This window comes from Rhipicephalus sanguineus, chromosome 11, assembly GCF_013339695.2.
Source record: "Rhipicephalus sanguineus isolate Rsan-2018 chromosome 11, BIME_Rsan_1.4, whole genome shotgun sequence".
NCBI lineage: Eukaryota > Metazoa > Arthropoda > Arachnida > Ixodida > Ixodidae > Rhipicephalus > Rhipicephalus sanguineus.
In genome coordinates, this window is record NC_051186.1 from 32,811,476 (window position 1) to 32,833,220 (window position 21,745).

The window sequence follows — 21,745 nt, forward strand, 5'->3', positions numbered from 1 at the left end:
TATTTAGTGATACAGTAACACAGCACCACAAAAAAGGTCTTTCAAAAGTAATTTGAAAGAATGTGAGCTTGGGCATGTCGGTGCTCCATATTAGCATGCACAAAAGGAACAACGAGGAGCTATGTCCATATTGTACTGCTGTGTGCTGCTCGTTTTGTGCGCTAGGTGTTATAATTTGAAAAGTGTAATGCACATTACATGCAGAAGACACATACCAGAAGTGTCTGCAATCAAAATACTTACAACATGCCACCATCCATGAGCACAATTCAGATGGCCTTTCCTTCATTAATGAGCACTTTCACTCCCAATTAACGTATATGCTGAAATGGTGCCAACACCATTTTGTTCACCCAGTGCTGATTTAATCAGAGAAGAGAAATCCACATTCATACAATTTTTTTATTGCGCTCTTGTACTATATATCATTGGCATAGAATACTGATGCAGATCATGTAACGAAAGGATGTTGGGCCCAAGCATCGGCAAAATGCGCCGAGTATAAAAATGTGCATATATGTAATAGAGACTAGACATGTTTTGACTGCTATGTTGTTTCTAGTGCTTTGACATCTGCTTTGCTTAAATGATCAATCACGAATGACTTACCATGGCAGAATGCCAATGCACATGACTGCAGCAAAAAATGTGAAAATTTTCATTTAAGAGCTTCTATGAAGCAAGCAATGTCCTGAAAGCGGCCAAAGAGCTTTATGTGGTACGTTTCTCAAGCTAGTCTCCTCAGCACGATTATATGCACTTGATAGCGAATGCATCAGGTCAAAGTTCCATTTAATGCGCAAATTATAAAGATGTAGATCCTAGTGAGCTCATTTATGTACAATATGAAGTTCGTTCTATTGCTTCGACTTGACCTCCAAGAACCACGTAATGCCGAAAAGCAGAGCAGCAGGCCGCATGATGCTCTCGTCAAACAACATCTTCTTGGCTTCGGCTTTGGTTAGCTCAACCACATCGATCATCTCGCCTTGTTCTTCGACACCACCACCAGCGCTTATCTTCATGCTGTCGGTCACTTCGACGTAAAACAGCTCCTGCTTGGCGCCAAGGATTCCCACGCCAGCTCTGGACCAACAAATAGAAGATTAGGCATGAATAAAACTTAAGCCCCAACAGGGAGCTACATATATTTATGGGGTGTGTCACTGAACTAATTTTTGAAAAAGAAATTTATATATCTCAAACTGTTCACACGATCGGCCTGCTGCCGATATCCATACTGAGCTACAGTTAGTATTGAAAATTGGCTAGCGCGAAAATGGACAAGGACTGAGAAGGAACACTGAAGTACAGGACAGGCGCTACTCGCAACTAAACTTTATTCAGAAACGTCTTCCTACATATATACACAGCCGAGTGGCGCGCGCAGGCGCAATGCACATGACAGTCGACATGCTAATCAGGACCGGGATACCAAAACATATTCGCATTACAACCAAGTGTCTAAGAACAGTCTTTCCTTACTGCGCAGAACAACAGAAGTGTCACTGATACATTCACGGTCTTTCTTTTTAATATGATAAGCCTCCATTAGTTCTCTGGCCAGCGCATTCCCACTTCTGCCCAGAATTCGAATGCTAGACAGCACTGGCTCACAGGCACAGGTCCTACAATGCGTAGGCAGATGAAAAGTCAAATTATTCTTAACAGAGCGCTCGTGTTCCCGTGCTCGATCGTTGATGCAACGACCAGTTTGTCCGATATAAACCTTGCCACAAGTGAGTGGGATTTCGTACACGACGCCTACGGCGCATGTGACGTAGGGCCGGACGTGCTTTTTTCCGCACGTCGGTTTTTTAAGTGGTCCCGAAATGCGAGGGCATAGCCCAGCCAGTTTATGCGGCGCTGAAAAAACTATAGGTACATTGTACCTATTTGCCACATTTTTTAAATTGTGTGCCACTTTGTGCACATACGGCACCACTTCCGGCATTTTTTCTGCACTTTTTCTGCCTTTTTGCGTGCGCACGAACTTCTTGCGCTCAACAGGCGTGTGGCTGACAAGGCAGGGAACGACGACAAGGAGAGGTGCCTTTTGGACGGCGTGGACAGCCTATTGAAGACTGTGAAACACTCCCACCTGAAATCCAACGGAAAAATGAGTGATGTGGTGAAATTCTGCAAGGACAATGAACTTCGTCTTCTACAAGCAGATAAGGACAGTGGTTTTGTGGTATTGCCTTCAACGACGTTTCGTCAAAAAGCCACTGAAGCTTTGACCAAGAACTTCGCTCCTGCAAAAGTAAACCTGAGCAAGGTAAAAACAAAAGCCGTTTCTTTGTGTAAAGAGATGCAACTTTCAGGGTTGTGTAAGGCTATTATGGACAGTAAGCTTTTGTCATTGTCCGTATTCTTCAGCGTTAAAACCCATAAGGTCGACATGCCTTTTAGAAGTATAGTTACTGAGCAGAATACTTGGCAGCAGCAGCTAAGTCAGTTTTTGTTAAAAAACTTAAACACTCTAGTTATTGATGATCCATTTATTGTTAAAAATTCTAAAGAAGTGACAACGTTTCTGGCATCTCTTGATTCCTGCAAGTCTGCCTTTTCGATAGATGTAGAGGACTTGTTCTACACCGTTTCCCACGATGCCCTGTTACCTGCCGTACGCTGTTGTATAGAAAAGAACGGAGATGTCGCTTTCCAGAATTCTACCGGTATCTCGGTCGATAATTTTATGACCTTACTAGAGTACTATCTATCCTCAACTTATGTTGCTTCTGACAGCGAGACGTTCATCCAGCGAAAGGGAATTTGTATTGGTTCATGTGTTGCCCCAGTGCTCTGCAATATTTTTTTAGCTGCTATTGACCGCGTCTTGAATAACCTATTGGACAGCGAGAAAGTTCTACGAATTTTTAGATATGTAGACGACTTTCTCGTGATTTTAAGCACTAATCCCTTCCAGACGAATACTAGTGCTGTTGATGATATTTTAAACCTGTTTAGACGACATGGAAAGGGTTTAACCTTCACCCATGAACTTCCTAACAATGACACCTTGCAATTTTTAGATCTTAATATGCTTTTAAGGGGGCAGCATATTTGCTGGAAGTACTCTCCGCGAGCCCAAAAAGAGCTTTTACCCTTTGATTCTGCTCATAGTAAGGTTGTAAAACGAGCTATTGCCTCACAATGCCTTGAATCGGTGCTGGCAAAGTCCTGCGTTCACTTGGCTCAGGATAGTTTTAATAGCCAGATTGAGCGCCTACAGGCGGCTGGGTTCCCCTGCTCGAACTTGATTGCTGTGTCCGAAACCCTCCTTCAGAAACTGAAGGGGAAGAAGAGGCCTGGCTCTGCTCGTGCAGAAAAAAGGCCGGAAGTGGTGCCGTATGTGCACAAAGTGGCACACAATTTAAAAAATGTGGCAAATAGGTACAATGTACCTATAGTTTTTTCAGCGCCGCATAAACTGGCTGGGCTATGCCCTCGCATTTCGGGACCACTTAAAAAACCGACGTGCGGAAAAAAAGCACGTCCGGCCCTACGTCACATGCGCCGTAGGCGTCGTGTACGAAATCCCACTCACTTGTGGCAAGGTTTATATCGGACAAACTGGTCGTTGCATCAACGATCGAGCACGGGAACACGAGCGCTCTGTTAAGAATAATTTGACTTTTCATCTGCCTACGCATTGTAGGACCTGTGCCTGTGAGCCAGTGCTGTCTAGCATTCGAATTCTGGGCAGAAGTGGGAATGCGCTGGCCAGAGAACTAATGGAGGCTTATCATATTAAAAAGAAAGACCGTGAATGTATCAGTGACACTTCTGTTGTTCTGCGCAGTAAGGAAAGACTGTTCTTAGACACTTGGTTGTAATGCGAATATGTTTTGGTATCCCGGTCCTGATTAGCATGTCGACTGTCATGTGCATTGCGCCTGCGCGCGCCACTCGGCTGTGTATATATGTAGGAAGACGTTTCTGAATAAAGTTTTAGTTGCGAGTAGCGCCTGTCCTGTACTTCAGTGTTCCTTCTCAGTCCTTGTCCATTTTCGCGCTAGCCAATTTTCAAGACTATGAACCAACTAGCCCAACAACGTATACTCTTAAGCTATACAGTTAGTATGCGTATATTTTTTGGTAGTACGAATTATCTTAAGTAATTACCTAAGTTAAGTTGTGCATGCAGGACTTCATTATTTGATAACGCAACTGAGAGCACTGCAAGTGAGTGCACAAGTGAGCATTAATGTAATTTGTTTTCTTATATTACGGACTTTCTTAAAAACCTAGAAAAGAAAGGAACAAAATATAGTGTCATGGTAAGACTTTCCTGGGTGTACCTCAGCCCACCACACAAAATATTTCTAAAAGCACCATCACGCTCAGTTTTTTGAAAAGGACCTGACGTTTAAAGACTGGTTGGCTCCCTACCTCAGAGGCTGACTGTATTGGTCATGAAAGCAGCATTGCTTCTTTATTAATAATCTTTTCGTTTCGGTTTCCCCTTTCCACCAAGTCCCAAAGGCCAGTACCAGAAGTAGCAGAGTTGATTACCATTCAAGCAATGTGCACAAATGTGCTGGCATTATCACCTTCAAAGTATTTCTTTTATCTGCAGTGTTGCATGAACGCTACAAGGGGCCCTGCAACACGTTTCCAAGTAATGATCGAACGACCTCACTATCAGAGTTTATTACTTTTAAATCGATTGCCCCAAAAATATTTTATATCCGTTAAGTACGAGCTATGTTACAGGGATAGCAGGGATTACAGCAATGAGCAAGCTAGAAGCTACACAGATGGGGGGTTGGCTACACAGGTGGTGAGGATAACGTGCTTCTAAAAGACGCGTTACCTAAACATCAAAGCTGGCACTCATTTTGTGCACACACGATTTGATTAGAGAGGACTTAAAGGGGCCCTTCAACAGCCTTCCAAATAATCATTGAATGGCCTCATTATCGAAGTTTATTGCGCCACCAATGGATGGCTGAAAAAAACTATCGCACCCGTCATGTACAAGCGGATTTACGGGGGTTCATTGCACGCTTTCTCTTCTTTTGTCCCGATGAGCGTACAGGGTTGATGATAAGGGGCAAGAAGCTGCATTGGCATGCATTGTGACCTTCAGCATCTTCTCGCGATCATCAAGTCAGCCAATGGCCGTGTCCTTCTCTCCAGTGATGTAGGTAGTCAGGCCCGTCGATCATGTAATTTGCTAAGAGAGAGCAATTCGTAGCTGTCTTCGAAACGTTACTCTAAATACCCTGCCACATGCAGCGCTATAACATTTGGTTCACATGTTCACAGAGCCTCGACAACCAATCAGCAGCATTTTCTGACCTTTCAAGAAGTGTTGCAGAGCCCTTTTAAGCATGGAGTTTCCTACAATACTCACCAGAGGGAATAGTGGCACTGAGATCGTTCAGCCAACATGGGAGTGATGGGCAGAACATGGATTTGCCTAGTCTTCGTGCTTGGAACTTTGAATGCACTTGTTGCTTTGCTTATTGTTGTGATTCGGCTTTTGTTTTTGGGTTAAAGAATGATTCAGTGTAAACTTTGTGAGCTGATTTGAACTGGTGAGCCTAAAAGGGTCAAGGTGGTGCCGTTGGACTGGTGAACTTTTGCTGAACTTCACGAACTTCGTCTTGCGACAAAGAGGCTGCAGACCACACGGAGCCAAAAGAACAAAGCTTGGGAAAATCCATGAGCTACCCATCATTTTCATGCTGGCTGAAGTGCACTGCATTGCGGCTCCCATAGACACTAGCACCAGATTTCCCTCTAACATGCTATCATGAAACCCTATGCTTTTCAGATCCACGCTGGCACCGACCGATCGGGTCGAACAGTGCTAGGACTAGTAAGTGTGACAGTTACCTGAATGAAGTGACCCTCTGTACGCTGCTCAAGGGCACATCGTATCCGCACTCTTCCTTGATCTCTTCGCGCATTGTCTCGGCGGATGACAGTTTCTCATTGTCGATGATGCCCGCACACAGTTCGAGCGTCACGCCCAACTTTCCTGGATACTTGGTCGTGTCGATGGGCTTGCCCGAAGTGAACTCGTGCGGTGGGATCTGACCGTAGTAGACAGCTGAAAGAAGTACGAGAATTCCTAATTTACGAGCTCAATTCACTGAGAACGCATGCTATGTAACCACATAGCAATACGCTGACCAAATGATCTGCTAAAGATTGCCATTTCCTTAAAAGGCTACAATTTTATCTTTCTCTTTTTATTAGGATGAACTATGAAGTTGTACTTCGATGCTACACACATGTAGCTATTGACGCCCTCATGTTGTCGTCTTATTTAATGCGAACATTATTTTTTAGTGTCTACTGGCCCCGTCAAATCTATTTCGTGGTTTTCTGCACTCCTGACAACTGCACCTTTATGAATGTTGTTGTCAAATAAATTATACTTTATACAGTGTTTTATTGAAGGTATACGAAATACACGTGCTTCCAAAAGGCACCCTGGCTACCACTTGAAACAAACAAACAAGAAAAAAAGTAAAGAGTAATCCTGCTTGGTAATCATTTATTTAAGCATTGTCAAGCACTATGTACAAGGTTCTCATAAAGCAGCATATATATTTAATAAGTTTGCCGAAACTATAATATTAGCGTTTCTTCCCCGCTTAAACCTATACTTCGTACTGTGATTTTTCCATCATTGAAAATGTTATTTCCCCGCACGGCCGCTGCATATTTTAAAAGAACTACACACAGAACCGATCGCACGTATGCATTCTCGATCAGTAGCAGACGACATTACAATGGTTTCAGTTTTCTGTGTCGCCAGAAATAATCTATAGCGCCAGCTTTGCCTTTCCTAAGTTTTCGTCGCGCACTAAACGCTAATGCGAGCAACTAGCGTGCGTAACTTTCCACACGGAAAATGCGCGACAATTTCCGGAAAACGAATATATGTCGTAGAACATGTAGCTTGTAATCGCTATACCCACCTGGTCGGAACTGCCTGACGAATAAAAGGACATCCCTGCTTTTGTTGTAAATAACGGCCGAGACGCTGCGGAACAAAACAATTACGTCCCGTTTCAGAACACATGCGTGTAGTCAAGCATAAAACCGCGCCACTGCACCTGAGATCACGCTATTAACACGTGATATGCGCTCAAATGAAACAGATTGTTCCACAAACCTGTCGTGAGTCTTCATGAGGTCCCATATCCTTTGCTTTCCGTTCTGCGGATTCAAGGAACACCGAAGGATAAGCCAATTAGCAGGAAAGGATCGCGGAGGTGGCCACATGCTCTACGAGAGACGCATCAGCTGGCGATCAAGATCGGCTCACCTGCTTGAAGAGCAGCCGCGTAGGTTTGATGTACGCAGAATTCTTGAGCTCCGTGACTCGTACGTCGTCGATCTGCTCCATAACTACGTCGGACGTGGATAAAACGCGCTTAATCGAGGAACAAACAGTGGCGGGACCGCCCGAAACTATCAATTTGGTGGACCGCGGCCAAGCTACAGCCCGCCAACATCGAACTCCGCTGATCATCGCTTAACAGCACCACGACTAGCTTAGTAAGGTCAATTTCTTAATGGTCGGTTTTCGTAAAAACGCTTCGCATACGCGGCCAGAGAGGTGGATAAGCGCCTTCATTTTTGTGACGAGAACGTATTTTACGCAACAATCTTTTATATTAGATAAGATGTTCGGCGCAACTACCGAGCCGCCCCAGGTAGGGAAATCTACAACTAAAATGTCGTCCGCTGCCAAGTTTCTATTGCGCCGTTCTAGCTCATGTGATTGATGTTCTGTTGTATTCTACTCGAGCATTAAACTATAAAGAGAAAGAAAGAAGCAACAGGTGCGCCTCCTTAAAGGCGATTGGACGACGCAATGCATAACGGCGTCGCTACAATGTAAACACTTGCGCAACGAAATTAAGCGCACAGGTTTCGCCGTTTTAGCATGGGCTAGCGCACGTTGTGCGCGTCGTCTTAGCGCTTTTACACCGTCTTAAATATTCATTTAGGTCATACATACAAACCTGAACCCAAATATTTAACTCTGGGCTACAAATGAAGCTATTGTGTCAATTCAAAAAGAGTATGCAGTTGAGTGCTAGCGGAACACTCTCCGGAGACAGGCTTTTAACTCGATGCAACTGGTTGTAGATTCCAAGTTTTCAAAATATGGAAACTTTACATCTGATTAGGGGCTGACCGTTAAGATTGTTCTTATAAGATATGTTCGCTCGTTATAAAATATGCCTTAGATGCTATGCACTTACGTGTCAGAATTATCATGGTTTAAATGTTATCAATATGAACTGAAAGATTTATGCATGTATTGACTGTTCTTGTAATCACTGTCCTACAAAGAACTTTCGTGGTTCGCAGTATGCACTAAAAAAAAAGAAGAAAGAAACATGCCTACATGTGCAAACTGGGAATTAGCAGGCTATAGACATGAATTTTAGACACCGTGCATGTTGTTGCATATATATTTTATTACATCAGAAATCAAGATGGGAACTAAAACAAGACATCACAAATATCCTGAGCTGTTTTATTTTAATTGCCGCTATTGCCAACAAGGTGAGATCAGTCCCACTCAATGCAGAGTAATATTTAGAGCATACAGACGGTTTATTTACAATGTATGAAAACAATAACAGCTCACGGAAATATAATTCTACTCTTTCCTGGGTGCTGTACAGCCCGAATATTTGATGCATAGGCTTTTGGCACACAAGGCCTTGCTATATCCTACAAACTTTAAACAATACTACTGGCTTTGTATGTAAAACAACTCATCCTTTATATCACATTTTGCATGATTAGAAACTGTTCAAGCGTAATGCCGACATTGGTCCATGGCTTGTGTGAGTATGTCACATCAGTCACAAACAAAACTACACGTGCAAGCCGGTTACGGGCTTGTGTGAGTCCTGAAACATATCACATTCAACCCCGACTTCCAAATGACTTTCCCAAGTCAGCAACTTGAGAGACGTGAAGTGAGACTTATCTGGAGCAGTCTTAATTTACAACACGTCATTCCGAAGTCAACACAAACACACACATATATACGTCTATACACTAGGATTCTACAAAAAAAAAAAAGAAAAACAGTTTATGGTACAGTACAGCAGAAAAAATAGACATCCTCGGCTCCTCAGTCATACAGTGGCAGAGACTTTACAAAAGTCAAGAATGTCTTTGGCACGGCTTTCGGATATCTTGATTCGCTCCTGAAGTTCTTCCACTGAACTAGAGAGAGAAAAAGAGGCAGATTTGATATAAGGGGCACAGCAACAAGCAGTGTAAGAAGTGCATTGAATGCCATCTAGGACTGAATGCTCAGTCAAGAAGTGGAGTGAAAAAATAAAGTGAAATCGATTTTACTTATTTATTTAATCATGAACCTACACTGTCCTGTTGCATCATTGCAGTGGTACAACAGTAACACAAATAATTGCACTTTTCTTGCCGAGAACTGCGAAACATTTTGTTTTGCCTTTTTCTGTCTATTGAGCTTGACATGCAGCCAAGAATAAATGGAGCTGTCATGTGAGAGGATGGTGTAAAAAGAATAATTTTTCACATGACTAACATAGCCACTACGAAAAACTTGCTCACAGGTAACAGCAAACTGGTTGACAAAAACAAGGTTTTCTCCACGAGCATATGAAGAAAGCTTAATTTGGGATCTTGCAGCAGATACATTCTAAATATGAAAAAAGTCACAGGCATTATTGAGCACACTTTACTTAACAGTCTCTTCTTTTGTTGCGAGGTATATCCCAGCAATAATCAACCAGGCAATGTGTTAATATACGCTTGCATGAGAATGCATGGGCATTGAATATACCGACAGCTCTCGTACCTATCTGCGCATGGTTAAAAACTCTGGGCATGAGCCTTCATTTGAAAACTTGCATTCTGTTTGCACACAGAGATCAGAAGTATCGTGAGATAGTTGAGGCCGCCCATATTGCAAAAATGGGTGATTTGTGCAGTAGCTGCCCCTCAGTAGCGGCATCAAGCTAGGAGGGTCATTCCATGCCAACTGTCCCAGTGTGGGCGCTCGACAAAAATCGATTTTTCTGAAAAAATCTGAGAAAATTTCACACATATAGACATTAGTTCTACAGTATTTTCCCAAAATATTTCGAGCGGCAAAAATTTTTCGGGCACGTGAGCGCCATTTGAACTTCTCAATATGGCGGAAAACTAGGTACGAAAGAAAAATTCGCTATAAATGGACCGTTTCACGCATTCATTCGAAACTTGCTTTTTTGTGTTTTTAGAGCATCGAGCTTTTATTATAGGACAGTTGCTTAGAGTAGCTTTATATTTTTCACTCCTTGGGCGCGTAAGTAAAATTGAGTAAGTTGCTGCGTTTTCGAGAATTTTTTTACAAAAGAAGATTGCAGAGCAAATACATCAATTATTTTTATAAAACTCTCCATAACACGTACTATCTCCTAAAGGTTTTGTTTTGCCTGTATGCGGCGCACAGGCTCTAAAATAAAATCCTGAACTTGCAAAAAACGCTACATTGGCCTATGTTCAGTCGTCTGTAGCACCCTAAGGTGGTCCAAGAAAAAATAAGCGGAAAAGCGCATACGATTCAGAATCATAACACCTTCGTCCACAAAAAGTTTAATCGAAGTAGTTTTTGTTTTAGTTAAGAAAAAAAATTTTGAAGTTTAGAGCCACCATTGCATTATATTGCTATGGGGGCAGTGCAAACCCACTGACTTTACTGCATAAAAAATAAAGAGGTAGTGTATTCGTAGCACATCGTTTTCAGTTCCTTTTGTTAGTACTTTTTAATGTATAATACATATCAAGGAGATGATAAACAGAGATAAAACTACAACAATACCATTGGCTTAGATGCCGAAATTCCCCAATAATGAATCGCGTTACTTATTGCATGCGGCTCTGAGAATCAATTGGCGTCAAATAAGTTAAGTCTCAAAGTTCGTGTAAACTGGAGAAAGGAGGCAGTGAGCGTGGTCATTTATAGCGGATCCAAGCGGAGTTCATCAAAGTATTCCGCAACGAACGGCACATGATTTGACGCACACGACGGACGGAATGCGTATTCACGCATTCCGTCCGTCGTCCGTGACACTACGAACGGGATATGCCAACCTATTTTTCACATCCTTATTTGGATGGTTGCAGGCAGCAGGTTTTGTTCAAAGTAGAATTTGTCTGTCTGGTAACATGCATTGTTTTACAGCTGTTATGAGATCACAACAGCCTATTTTTGTGGCGTAGTTGTCCGGCGCCACCGCCGCCGCCTCCGGTGTGCGTAAACAATGCGATAAGTAACGCCATTCATTATTGGGGAATTTCGGCATCTAAGCCAATGGTATTGTTGTAGTTTTATCTCTGTTTATCATCTCCTTGATATGTATTATACATTAAAAAGTACTAACAAAAGGAACTGAAAACGATGTGCTACGAATACACTACCTCTTTATTTTTTATGCAGTAAAGTCAGTCGGTTTGCACTGCCCCCATAGCAATATAATGCAATGGTGGCTCTAAACTTCAAAAATTTTTTTCTTGACTAAAACAAAAACTACTTCGATTAAACTTTTTGTGGACGAAGGTGTTATGATTCTCAATCGTATGCGCTTTTCCACTTATTTTTTCTTGGACCACCTTAGGGTGCTACAGACGACTGAACATAGGCCAATGTAGCGTTTTTTGCAAGTTCAGGATTTTATTTTAGAGCCTGTGCGCCGCATACAGGCAAAACAAAAACTTTAGAAGATAGTACGTGTTATGGAGAGTTTTATAAAAATAATTGATGTATTTGGTCTGCAATCTTCTTTTGTAAAAAAATTCTCGAAAACGCAGCAACTTACTCAATTTTACTTACGCGCCAAGGAGTGAAAAATATAAAGCTACCCTAAGCAACTGTCCTATAATAAAAGCTCGATGCTCTAAAAACACAAAAAAGCAAGTTTCGAATGAATGCGTGAAACCGTCCATTTATAGCGAATTTTTCTTTCGTACCTAGTTTTCCACCATATCGAGAAGTTCAAATGACCCTCACGTGTCCCAAAAATTTTTGCCGCTCAAAATATTTTGGGAAAATACTGTAGAACTAATGACTATATGTGTGTAATTTTCTCAGATTCTTTCAGAGAAATTGATTTTTGTCGAGCGCCCCGACTGGGACAGTTGGCGTGGAATGACCCAGGAGGTTGAATACCTCGATGTTGTTTAAATGACTGCTTGAAATGTATATGGCCTATTGGCTATGATCTTAACAATTTAGTGGCTGAATGCCTATTTTATCTGTTAAAAAATTTTTTCACTGTATCCCCCCCTGTATATCTTTCTGTGTTCGTTCAATAAACTTCAGTTGCTAGTGACGCGTTGTCCTGCCTTATTCATTTCTCCCGGTTGTAATTTTTTTTGTGCTTTATTTCATAATGCACATTTGCCAACTAGCCCAAGTGTCCCTATTAGTTCAATAATACTCAAGTAATACTTACAAGTGAGCTTGTTTGACAGCAGAAAAAGCAAAATAACATCAATAAATAAAGGACAATGGTTAAGTGGTCATAATCACAGACAGCATGGATTTTATTTTTAAACTGGCACTCAACCATGTCCTTAGGACATTCTAGATTAACCAGCCTTGAGAACAACACTTTTGAAAATGGTGTACATCACATAATAAAACAAAGTAATTATCAACGACATTCAGGAGACCTTCTTTACGTAACCACATGTGAAATCATAGTAAGCTGGTAATCACGAAACATACTTGGATTTTCTCAGTGTAACACGCAAGTGATTAACAAAACAAATAAACATGCTCGGAAAAAAAAAATCAGAATAACTAACTTATGTTAATTGAACGAAAAATGCTTAGAACAACCTGCTGTCTATGCGTACTGACAGGGGAAACACCATGTTTATAGTCCTGGGAAAGCAATTACTGAAACTTCAAGTGGTTTTTCTTAACTCCCACACTCGTAACACTGTCCGGATATCACTCAAACATTCCCTTCAATTCTAGTTACACTGTAGCATTTGGGCGCTCCAACAGCTACCGATATTTTCAAACATGACCACTTTCCGCATCGACATCTTTCGCATGCACAGTGCTCACAGATGAAACACGATAATGCAGGGCCAAGTAATGCAGATACTTTCGCTTCCACCGTCTTCATTTTGTGTCATATCGGCGTAATTTCAACTCAAACACTTGCATCAGAGCCAAGATCACTTTTAGTGGCCAGATTCATAGCAACCTGAAGTGGTTATCTAGAGCAACTGCGCATATCAGTCGTTATACTAAAAGTTTCAATGTCACATCTCAATCCATGAGTACTGCACACTTACAATATTGTGTGGTTGTAGCTGTAGTAACAACTTAATTCTGTTTGGACGAATAGTAAGCCGGACAAATTGTTATCGGCTGATAATCAACAACAGCACTTTTTCCGTCTCTGTTTAAATTGCTGTTAATTAACTACCATTTTAAAACTAAACGCTCACTGCAGTTTCTCACCTTTTAACAAGACTGCGTACAGAGGGATATGTGGCCGTCAGGCTGATTGCTGTAGCCAAGCTGACCTTTGGAAATGCGAGGTAGAATTGCACGAGCTGGAACATAATGGTGACACGTCAATACCTGCTCACATGTGGCAAATTGGCAGCACACGCAGTACTCACGTGATTCTTGCGCTGAAGGCATTCGGGCGACGCAAGCGCCATACCCTTTTGGGACTCTTTCTTTGCGAGGGCGAGAACGATTTCGGCCGTGTTTGCTGAAAGACGCAAACCAGGAATGACGAGTCACCATCACGTGAGTGTGAACAATTGATGAGCTTGTACGTGACAAGCTTAATTCACGAAATCGAAAAGCTAACTGATCTGATAAGACTAACGGCTCACGTTTATGCAACATGTAACTTATATCTGAGTGTATATTTTATGTTCGAGCGTACATATTATTATCTTTTTGTCACAGCAAAATGAGTCCTCAAATCCATCACAGCAATGGGTGAAATCATGCACACAGAGACTCTACAGGAGCAATGACTATGCATTATTTTAAATCAAGCTTGCAATCTGCTGAGTCACTTTACTTTAACAGTGACCATGATGAAGTATACATGAATATTCCAAGTTCCATCTCAACCACCCACCTTGAGAGTCTGAGAAGAACACCTTGGCATGCGTGGAGTTTAGGAACATCAACATGTTGTCAAAGTACTTCGTCCTCTTGCTAGATCCATGCGTAAAACAAAAGCAAAATAAAAATGGAACCATTAAACAAGGGGCAAGGACATCGAAAACAAAGCAGTGCAGAACAGTCTGGATCCTTCATGGCAGTATTTGAGAAAAATGAAGGTGAATAGCGTTCTCGATTCTAGCGCTGCACTTGATCAAACCAGCTTTGTCAAGTACTCTCAATTCTTCTCTAAATTTACTTGTTTTAGACATATAGCATTTAGAAAAACGACACGTTTGAAAAATATGGGTCCTGAAGCACATCAGCAAGACAGAATGCAGTTAACATAATTCACTGGTTTTGTAACGGCCAAATGTAAAATATTATAGTTCAAATTAGAAGAAATGTCTGTGGAGAAAGACATGGCCCTTTGACTATTGAATGTGTTTGAATCAAGGGCAAAGCTAAAATATGCAATTTTGATATTGCATTAAAACAGATGTCCTCTGCAAATATAAAGTGTAGCAACCACCTCTTCCCAGCCTGGCAAGAGCAGGACACCTATAGACCAAAAAAGTGGAAAAATGCAGACCACAAGACAGAGCTGAAATCACAATGCAGTAATGTTTTCATTTGGGCCAGTTGGTGCAAACTTGTAACTTGTTTCATGGCTGCGCTAAAAACACGGACAACAGAAGAGACGTACACACGACAGGCGCAAAATGTCGTGTGTACGTCTCTTCTGTTGTCCGTGTTTTTAGCGCAGCCATGAAACAAGTTACAAATGAAATCACAATGCTCTCCGTAAAAAAAAGTTCTATAACAGCTCTTTTTTGATTTCATGCACTTCAATAACAAAGTACAAAGAAGCTGAAGCATCTGATCTTAGGACCACTCCTTTTATCAATCAATCAATCAAACAAAACTAACAAAAAGAAGTTTTAATGGTGAATCACACAACAGTTTTCTTAAAATCTTTAAAACGCGTCACCAATAGTGGCCCAAGTTTGCAATGTGTTTCTTTGAGTTGTCATCTGGGACTACCAGGACAACTCAAATTGCAGGTTTCAGCCAATGAGCATTCACATATACAGCCCTCTGAGCAGTCTCGGGCAGTCTGGCAAGACGAGACCCAATAATTCGATCAGTCGGTAACAGCAGAGTTCTTCAATCACACGAGTTGCCAAAATTTGGACACGCCAGTGGCCAAAATTGTGGAGGTCTCCTGATTGCAACACCACCTCTAGGTGAAAAAACTAATTAATTATTGTCACTTTCTTGTGTTTTGAAAAATTCATGAACACGGGGAGCTGTTGAAGTCAACGTTTCGACAAGCGGATTTGGTTTTTTCCAATGCTGCAATCTTGTTGGAGCCTTGAAGAAAAGTCCGTTTGTCGAAACGTCGCCACCTCGTGTTCGTGACTTTTTTATCTCTTCAAGCTTCCCCTGTACGTCTGCCTTTTTCCTGTGCTTTGAATCACAGAAGACAGCATGCCTGATGAAGCGAGCAGTGGGTTCACTTTTGAGGTTTACTTTTTGCAGATGATATTGCGGCCACTGAATTCTTCTGATTTTTTTTAAGTACTTCATCTAATGCTTCTCATGCCAACTCGCGTAATGACAGCGAAGACTACAGCGATGCAATGTGGTTTCTGTCGTAGCTCCCAGGTGGCACGAAAAATGGGGAATGGATCAAGGGCTCGTTTTCAGACACAACATAATGAATCCAACAGACAATGAAGCCATGGAAAGTACAGGGGACGTCAGTTGTAGTCTTTTAACTGTATTGTACTAATTACGATACAAATGTGAAGAAATTAAAGTGCACGAAAAGACAACTTTGCCACCAGTAGGGATAGAACTTACAATCTTCAGATAACGCGCCCAATGCTCTAAAAATTGAGATACGGTGGTGGTCATCATCCCATCCACTTTATCGGGTACCTATGTGCATGCAAACCTGGGAGTGTTAGCTAGTGCCGCTCGTAGCCATGACGGCGAGTGTGGAACATTCTTTGTTTGCCAGCTGGCATCATGCATACACGCGATCTTTTTACGAGCTGGCAGCTGACCAACATTCCCTCACATACTGCCTGAAGGCATCAAGGCTGCCGGAACGAAACCCTCGCTTGTTAGTTTGCTACCCTCCGTAAATTTGTCCATGGGCACATCCGAATTTCGGATTGGAGTTTTGCAAGTGGTACGATTGATGAACTTTGGGTAACGGTACTAGACAACACGGCAAGCTCACAACGGTCGTTCGCCAGGCTTGACCCTCTGCGGTCGCTCGAGGATGACGCACGGTCGGTCGTACAGCTCGAACAGGTGCCTCACTTCGGCCACGAGGCGCGAGTTGTTCTGGGGATTGCCAAAGTCGGCCAGGGCCTTGCGCAGTACGCAGCACCTTCGTCCCACCACTAGGCTCCCAGCCGCGAGGGAGAAAACCTCCACTTGTACGTCTTTTGAAGCACGCAGCGCAGACACGAGTGCCTGGGGCAGAAAGGACACTGAACGTTGCTCACACACAAATAAAGGCAGTGGGTACGTACAACTCTGACTGCAAAGCCAGTGGCTAATTTAGAAAAGAATCTTGGTAATTTGGAATCGTTTAAATGGAATCACGGCCTAAATGGGAGAAGTGTTTTTAAGCGAAGCTTCCATGAGTTACAGATTTCGGTGATGGTGGTATAATTCGCGAAAAAAACGGGCACTAGCAAGTGTACAGAAATGCAGCCGTACACAAATAGGCCCTCGAAGGTGTGTCAGTCACGTGCACATCTGAATGCATTGTTTTCCCATAACTGATGCCCTCTTGATCATGGGCTTGTCGGTGATTAGCCATTTATGATGTGGAAATCTGATCTTTTATCGAGATCACTTGTCATTTCATGTTGACACATTTCATTCTTGCCTTTCATTGTTCGATTTCGGTGTTTCACGCATGACCATCACTGCTGCCTGTAGCAAACAGAAATGTTGTGCTACTAAGCACTTGGATGATGGTCCAATTCCCAGCATGGATGAGTAGACAGAACTGTTGCTAAGCAGAATACATTTTCCCGGTCTCTTGAGGTTCAGCTTAAAGTCGTGCTAGTGTTTTACAGAGAAGACATCGTAATCTGCACACATTTTATTACAATGTTTTGCATGCCTTATTCGTCTACTTCACCCAAATTCATAAAAAGATGTGCCTCGCCTACAGGGATGCCAGATTTTTAAAAAATGTTGTTCTTGTTGCAGCAGAATGATAGTACACAGTGTGTTTTTCTATTACTGTAACAGATTATGAAACCACATTGCTATGCAAAATTCTCATTTTTTTTTTCTGTATGGCATTGCTAAAAAAGATTGTACATCTGATTTTATGGGTAAGGGAAGCAAACAAAGCAACAAAAAATTACGTTAAAATGTAACTCAATATGTCCACTCCAAATGCTTCGGTGAGTGAGCCAGCCTCACGATGAAAAAATCACGTGTGTACTATATCTGGCAATCTTCTTTTACGAGTTGATCTAATGAGCACAGTACGAAGCTGACTTTGAACTTGGATGTTTTTATGGCACTGTTTCACCTTTAAGACATGAATCATGATATCCCAGTCTAGCAACACGTATTCATTCAATGGCATGGGAAAGTATGAGGTCACTCACGCTTGCCCACGCTACCAGTGCACAGGATGACAACGAAACATGATGACAATAATGACAACAGATAAGCAGCTAACTCTTTTTCTCAGCTAGTGTGTACAACAAGGTCAGAGAATTCCTAGTGCCATCACACCGACCATACATAAGTACGTGTTTGCAATGCAATAACTGTGGAGTAGATCAAAACATTGGCAGGAACAAATTGAATGCAATGCTTACCGTTCCTGATGCTATCTCTCTGGTGTCCACTATAATTGTGGTGGTGTTGTCGACAAGTACCTAAGGAAGACATAAAGCGCCATATTTGTTTTAAAACGCAACAATATATACGGTGAAATCTATCCGTATTAGTGCAAGCAAGTGATATGTCAAATCAAAAAAGGTCTTTTAAGTTTTGTTGAATATACCATGAGATCCAAGGTCAACTACACTATGCTTTCACAAATGTTTAAACTGTGGCAGCACAACCAAAATGTAAAAGTGCTTAGCAGATCGTTTATTTAGGGAAAATAAGCAGATATCATGTTATTCATAATTAGATTAATAGAGATCTGTTTTCTACATAATTTAGGTTAAAGGAGTACTGACACGATTTTGAAGTGCAGCAAAACGGAGGTTTTTGGTTTCCTTGGCATGTAGTGTTAACGCTCTCCCCACACCGCATCTGGGAAACACGTATAAATATTTAAGTTTGGTTTTAAAGTTTTCATCTCCCAGCATCTGCAAGGCAGCTTCACCGCATGGAGAGCCCTATGACGTTTCAAGTCAGCTCACTTGGTTTGCGAAATCTGGGTTCTGCATGCAGCCTAAATCACAGAAATCGCTGTCGGAGGCACTGGACGACAGTTCACTCATCATGAACCACGTTCGACTGAGAGCAAAGGACAGCAGGTGCATATTTCGTGGGTTGCAGTCTGCCCGTGACGTCACGGGCCGACTTGACACGTCACTATGAAGCCGCCCTCTCGAAACCGAAACCGAAACTGCTGGTTGAAAGAAGCGGTATTAAAAATATATGCAATGCATCCCCAGGCACCACGACACTCTTTTTAGGGTTATCGACACCCGTGCTTTCATTTAGAGCAACAATCCGAAAAATTTTAAAATTCATGTCAGTACTCCTTTAAGAACACAGGGTAGGGTAAAATTTAAAAAAAAATCAAAATTTGGTTTTTTGACTGTTTGGAATGATAAGGCCTTCCTTAACAATATCCAGTGCCCCACACAATTTTGCGCATTTTGATTGAGCCAAAAGGACAAGGTTTTTGAGACTAACTGACGAGCAGCCAAGCCCCCCTAACAGACCGTGCACAACCAGAGCTTTCTGCCTCAAGTGAATTTAAAAAAAATCGAAACTGATAGTTTCTATGAGCTTAGCAGATTTTTGAAAAAGTATTCCAGCTACTCAAAGGCACATGGTGCAGTTTTTGTGAACATGCATGGTATTTACCGAGTCCACTTGCCTTGTGTGTGTGAGACCCGGATGGAGATGGGGTTCTGAGCATTTATTTTGAGTTTAGTTTTGCCTTTGTTGACTTTGTTACGGCGGCAAAAGATATTCTCGTGTTGACAAATGAAAGAAACTGTTTAGAAAGCGCGGTATAATTGGAAGTCGACACGCTTCAGCTACTAACAGAAATGAGACCGGGAGCACTCATGTGAGCACTTCAGCAAGTAAGCTTTGTCCGATTCCACATCGCCGCAAAGACAATATATTACCTGTAGTGACAATGGCTACGCTTTGATTGATGTGAAGCTTCTACAAACCGTGATTACAAGTAACTGTTTCTGCACAGAATGCGCAGGAACTGTGGCACTTGTAGAGAACACAATGGATTGTGTTCCTTGGAATGGAAACCCTCACAACTGCCACCTTTGAAACCGTTCTAACTTTCATAAACACCTCCATGGCCTGAATAAACTTTCTCAAGGCCGATTGGCATGTCACTGAGGCGCAACACTGCGATATGGTTGGGTGAGATCGACTGGCATTGACAGTATTTATTTGGCCAACAGAGACACAGAAGGTATGACAAAAGAAGCCAGTAAACCAAGAAAACAAGAAGTGAAAAGCTGATTTGTGGAATGACTATAGGGGACGTTACTATTAGTTAAATTGTTCAGTACATCTTTTTGAACAAAACATGAAATAAACTTGGTTTTCCTCTTTAACTCTCAATATCTCGAAATCAATTTTTTTGTTACATTTGCCCCATTATCAAAACAACTTAAAAAGGCAGAAGGCTGATTTTTAACCAGAATAAACCAAACATCAATACGAAGCTACTGAACTAGAATTGTGTGCGTATGCGGAATAGTTTTCATTCTTTTGGCACTTTTATTAAAAAAAAATAATATAGAAAAAATTGCAGAAATGTAAACACTTGAAATAAAATTGTAATTATAGTTCCACTGCAAGAAGAGACGCCAACAAATAAAATGAAACAAACCCAAACATATTTGAATTGAAAAACGTTCATTAAAAAAGAAAAGGGGTTTGAGAAGCAGGTGGGTGGGGCCCCTAGTCCAGGGCTCCACTGGCCTCAGCAGCCCGCCGCGCCTGGTCGAGGAGAGCCACTTGGGCCTCCCTTTCCTCGTGGGCAAGCAAGGTCTCCCACTGCTCTGTCCTGAATTTCGCTTTACATATACATTTGATACATTTTGAGAAAGTGGATCCTGACAAAGCCTTAAATTAAAATACATGGGAGGTGTAGTGCCTACCCTGTGCCCTTAATAGACCCTTTTCATAATCCGCAAGTGCACCTCCCTGCATTGCGCATTCAACCAACTAATGGTGGCACCTGTCTTCCTTCAAGTGGCGACAAGGTCATAGTTGCACATGCTGGGGCTTGTCTATTATGCGTGTTTATATCAAGAGAGCTGAGTACACGTTTTGCATGTCATAGCGCAAGCAAACTGCGCTTGAACACGCTGTTTGCAGTAACTGACTAGTGGCCATTAGTTAGGCCAACTGCACTGCAGAAAAGCTAGCTTTACAATTATGAAAAGGGTCTATTGGGGAGCCAAGACATATTTCAACTTTCAATCACTGCAAAATTTTTTTTCTTTCAATTAAGAAACAAATTTCATTCAACTTAGTTCAGTTGTTGTTCAACAACCACTTTTATACTGTCCACAAATATTTGGTGATGAAAATCGAGAGTGGCGAAACCTTTATGTCACATTAACTGAGGCGTATTTGCCGAAGTTCATATTTTAAAAAATACTGCGATACCAACAAGAGAGGTGGCAGGAGAGAAATGGGAAAGGGCTTTTAAATGCTCACCTTGAGCATACAACTGTTGTACGTACTTCATTAACAATATAGACGCAGTGCACAAAAAACAGTAAGCTTATACACTAGATACCAGCAGGCAGCATGTTCTTTTTGAATCACAGTGACTTTTTCAGCAGCACTGCTCTTACTCATTTCATCGGATTAAGGAACTTTACTGAACAAACTTGGTCAAAGCGAGATTACTCCCCGATTCCTATGGTGTCTTGCACTACCACAGGGGGACAGTGTGGGCACCATCACGATTCCTTCTTGCGTGCATTTCTGGGGTAATTTTGCACTACCCCATCTTTCAAGATCTATAAGTGTTTCTGTGAACGGAATTTACATTAGCGAAATCGTAAACGTAACAAAAAATTTAAGGAGGGTTGGCAGATATGGTAGTCATCACTATGGCACATTCCACTCATGTAGAAGTGCAGGGTGAAGATGGAATCTTGAAGCGATGAAAAATCCTAGGAACAGGGGGGTGTCGCTGGAGCCAACGTATCGACAAGCGGACTTGTATTCTTCAAGGACTTGTCTTTTACTTTTTACTAACTCTTTCCTTTTGACACGCCCAATTCGGAACGCCCCCCCCCCCCCTCATCTCCCCCCTCCCCCCTTCGTTTGCGCACTTGGCCTTCCCTCCTCCTTTGT

General features: G+C 42.0%; 2 protein-coding genes across 2 annotated transcripts in view; both read right to left on the minus strand.

Moving 5' to 3' along the window:
- Positions 1-443: 443 nt before the first annotated feature.
- LOC119374764 (uridine diphosphate glucose pyrophosphatase NUDT14) lies at positions 444-7,634 on the minus strand. Its single transcript, XM_037644946.2, has 5 exons — positions 7,292-7,634; positions 7,139-7,182; positions 6,942-7,006; positions 5,848-6,064; positions 444-1,086 (listed from the first exon to the last, which is right to left on the minus strand). Exons 1-5 carry the CDS (start codon positions 7,496-7,498, stop codon positions 858-860), a joined length of 762 nt encoding a protein of 253 aa, XP_037500874.1. The 5' UTR covers positions 7,499-7,634; the 3' UTR covers positions 444-857.
- Positions 7,635-8,513: 879 nt separating this feature from the next.
- The window catches only part of LOC119374394 (Fanconi anemia group M protein), a 51,304-nt gene continuing 38,072 nt past the window's right edge, over positions 8,514-21,745 (minus strand). Inside the window, exons 22-27 of the mRNA XM_037644481.2 lie at positions 18,031-18,090; positions 16,416-16,654; positions 14,139-14,218; positions 13,663-13,757; positions 13,499-13,593; positions 8,514-9,219 (exon numbers count right to left, since the gene is read on the minus strand). Of these exons, the coding sequence (XP_037500409.1) occupies positions 9,129-9,219; positions 13,499-13,593; positions 13,663-13,757; positions 14,139-14,218; positions 16,416-16,654; positions 18,031-18,090 (660 nt within the window). The 3' untranslated portion in view covers positions 8,514-9,128. The remainder of the gene's footprint in view (positions 9,220-13,498; positions 13,594-13,662; positions 13,758-14,138; positions 14,219-16,415; positions 16,655-18,030; positions 18,091-21,745) is intronic.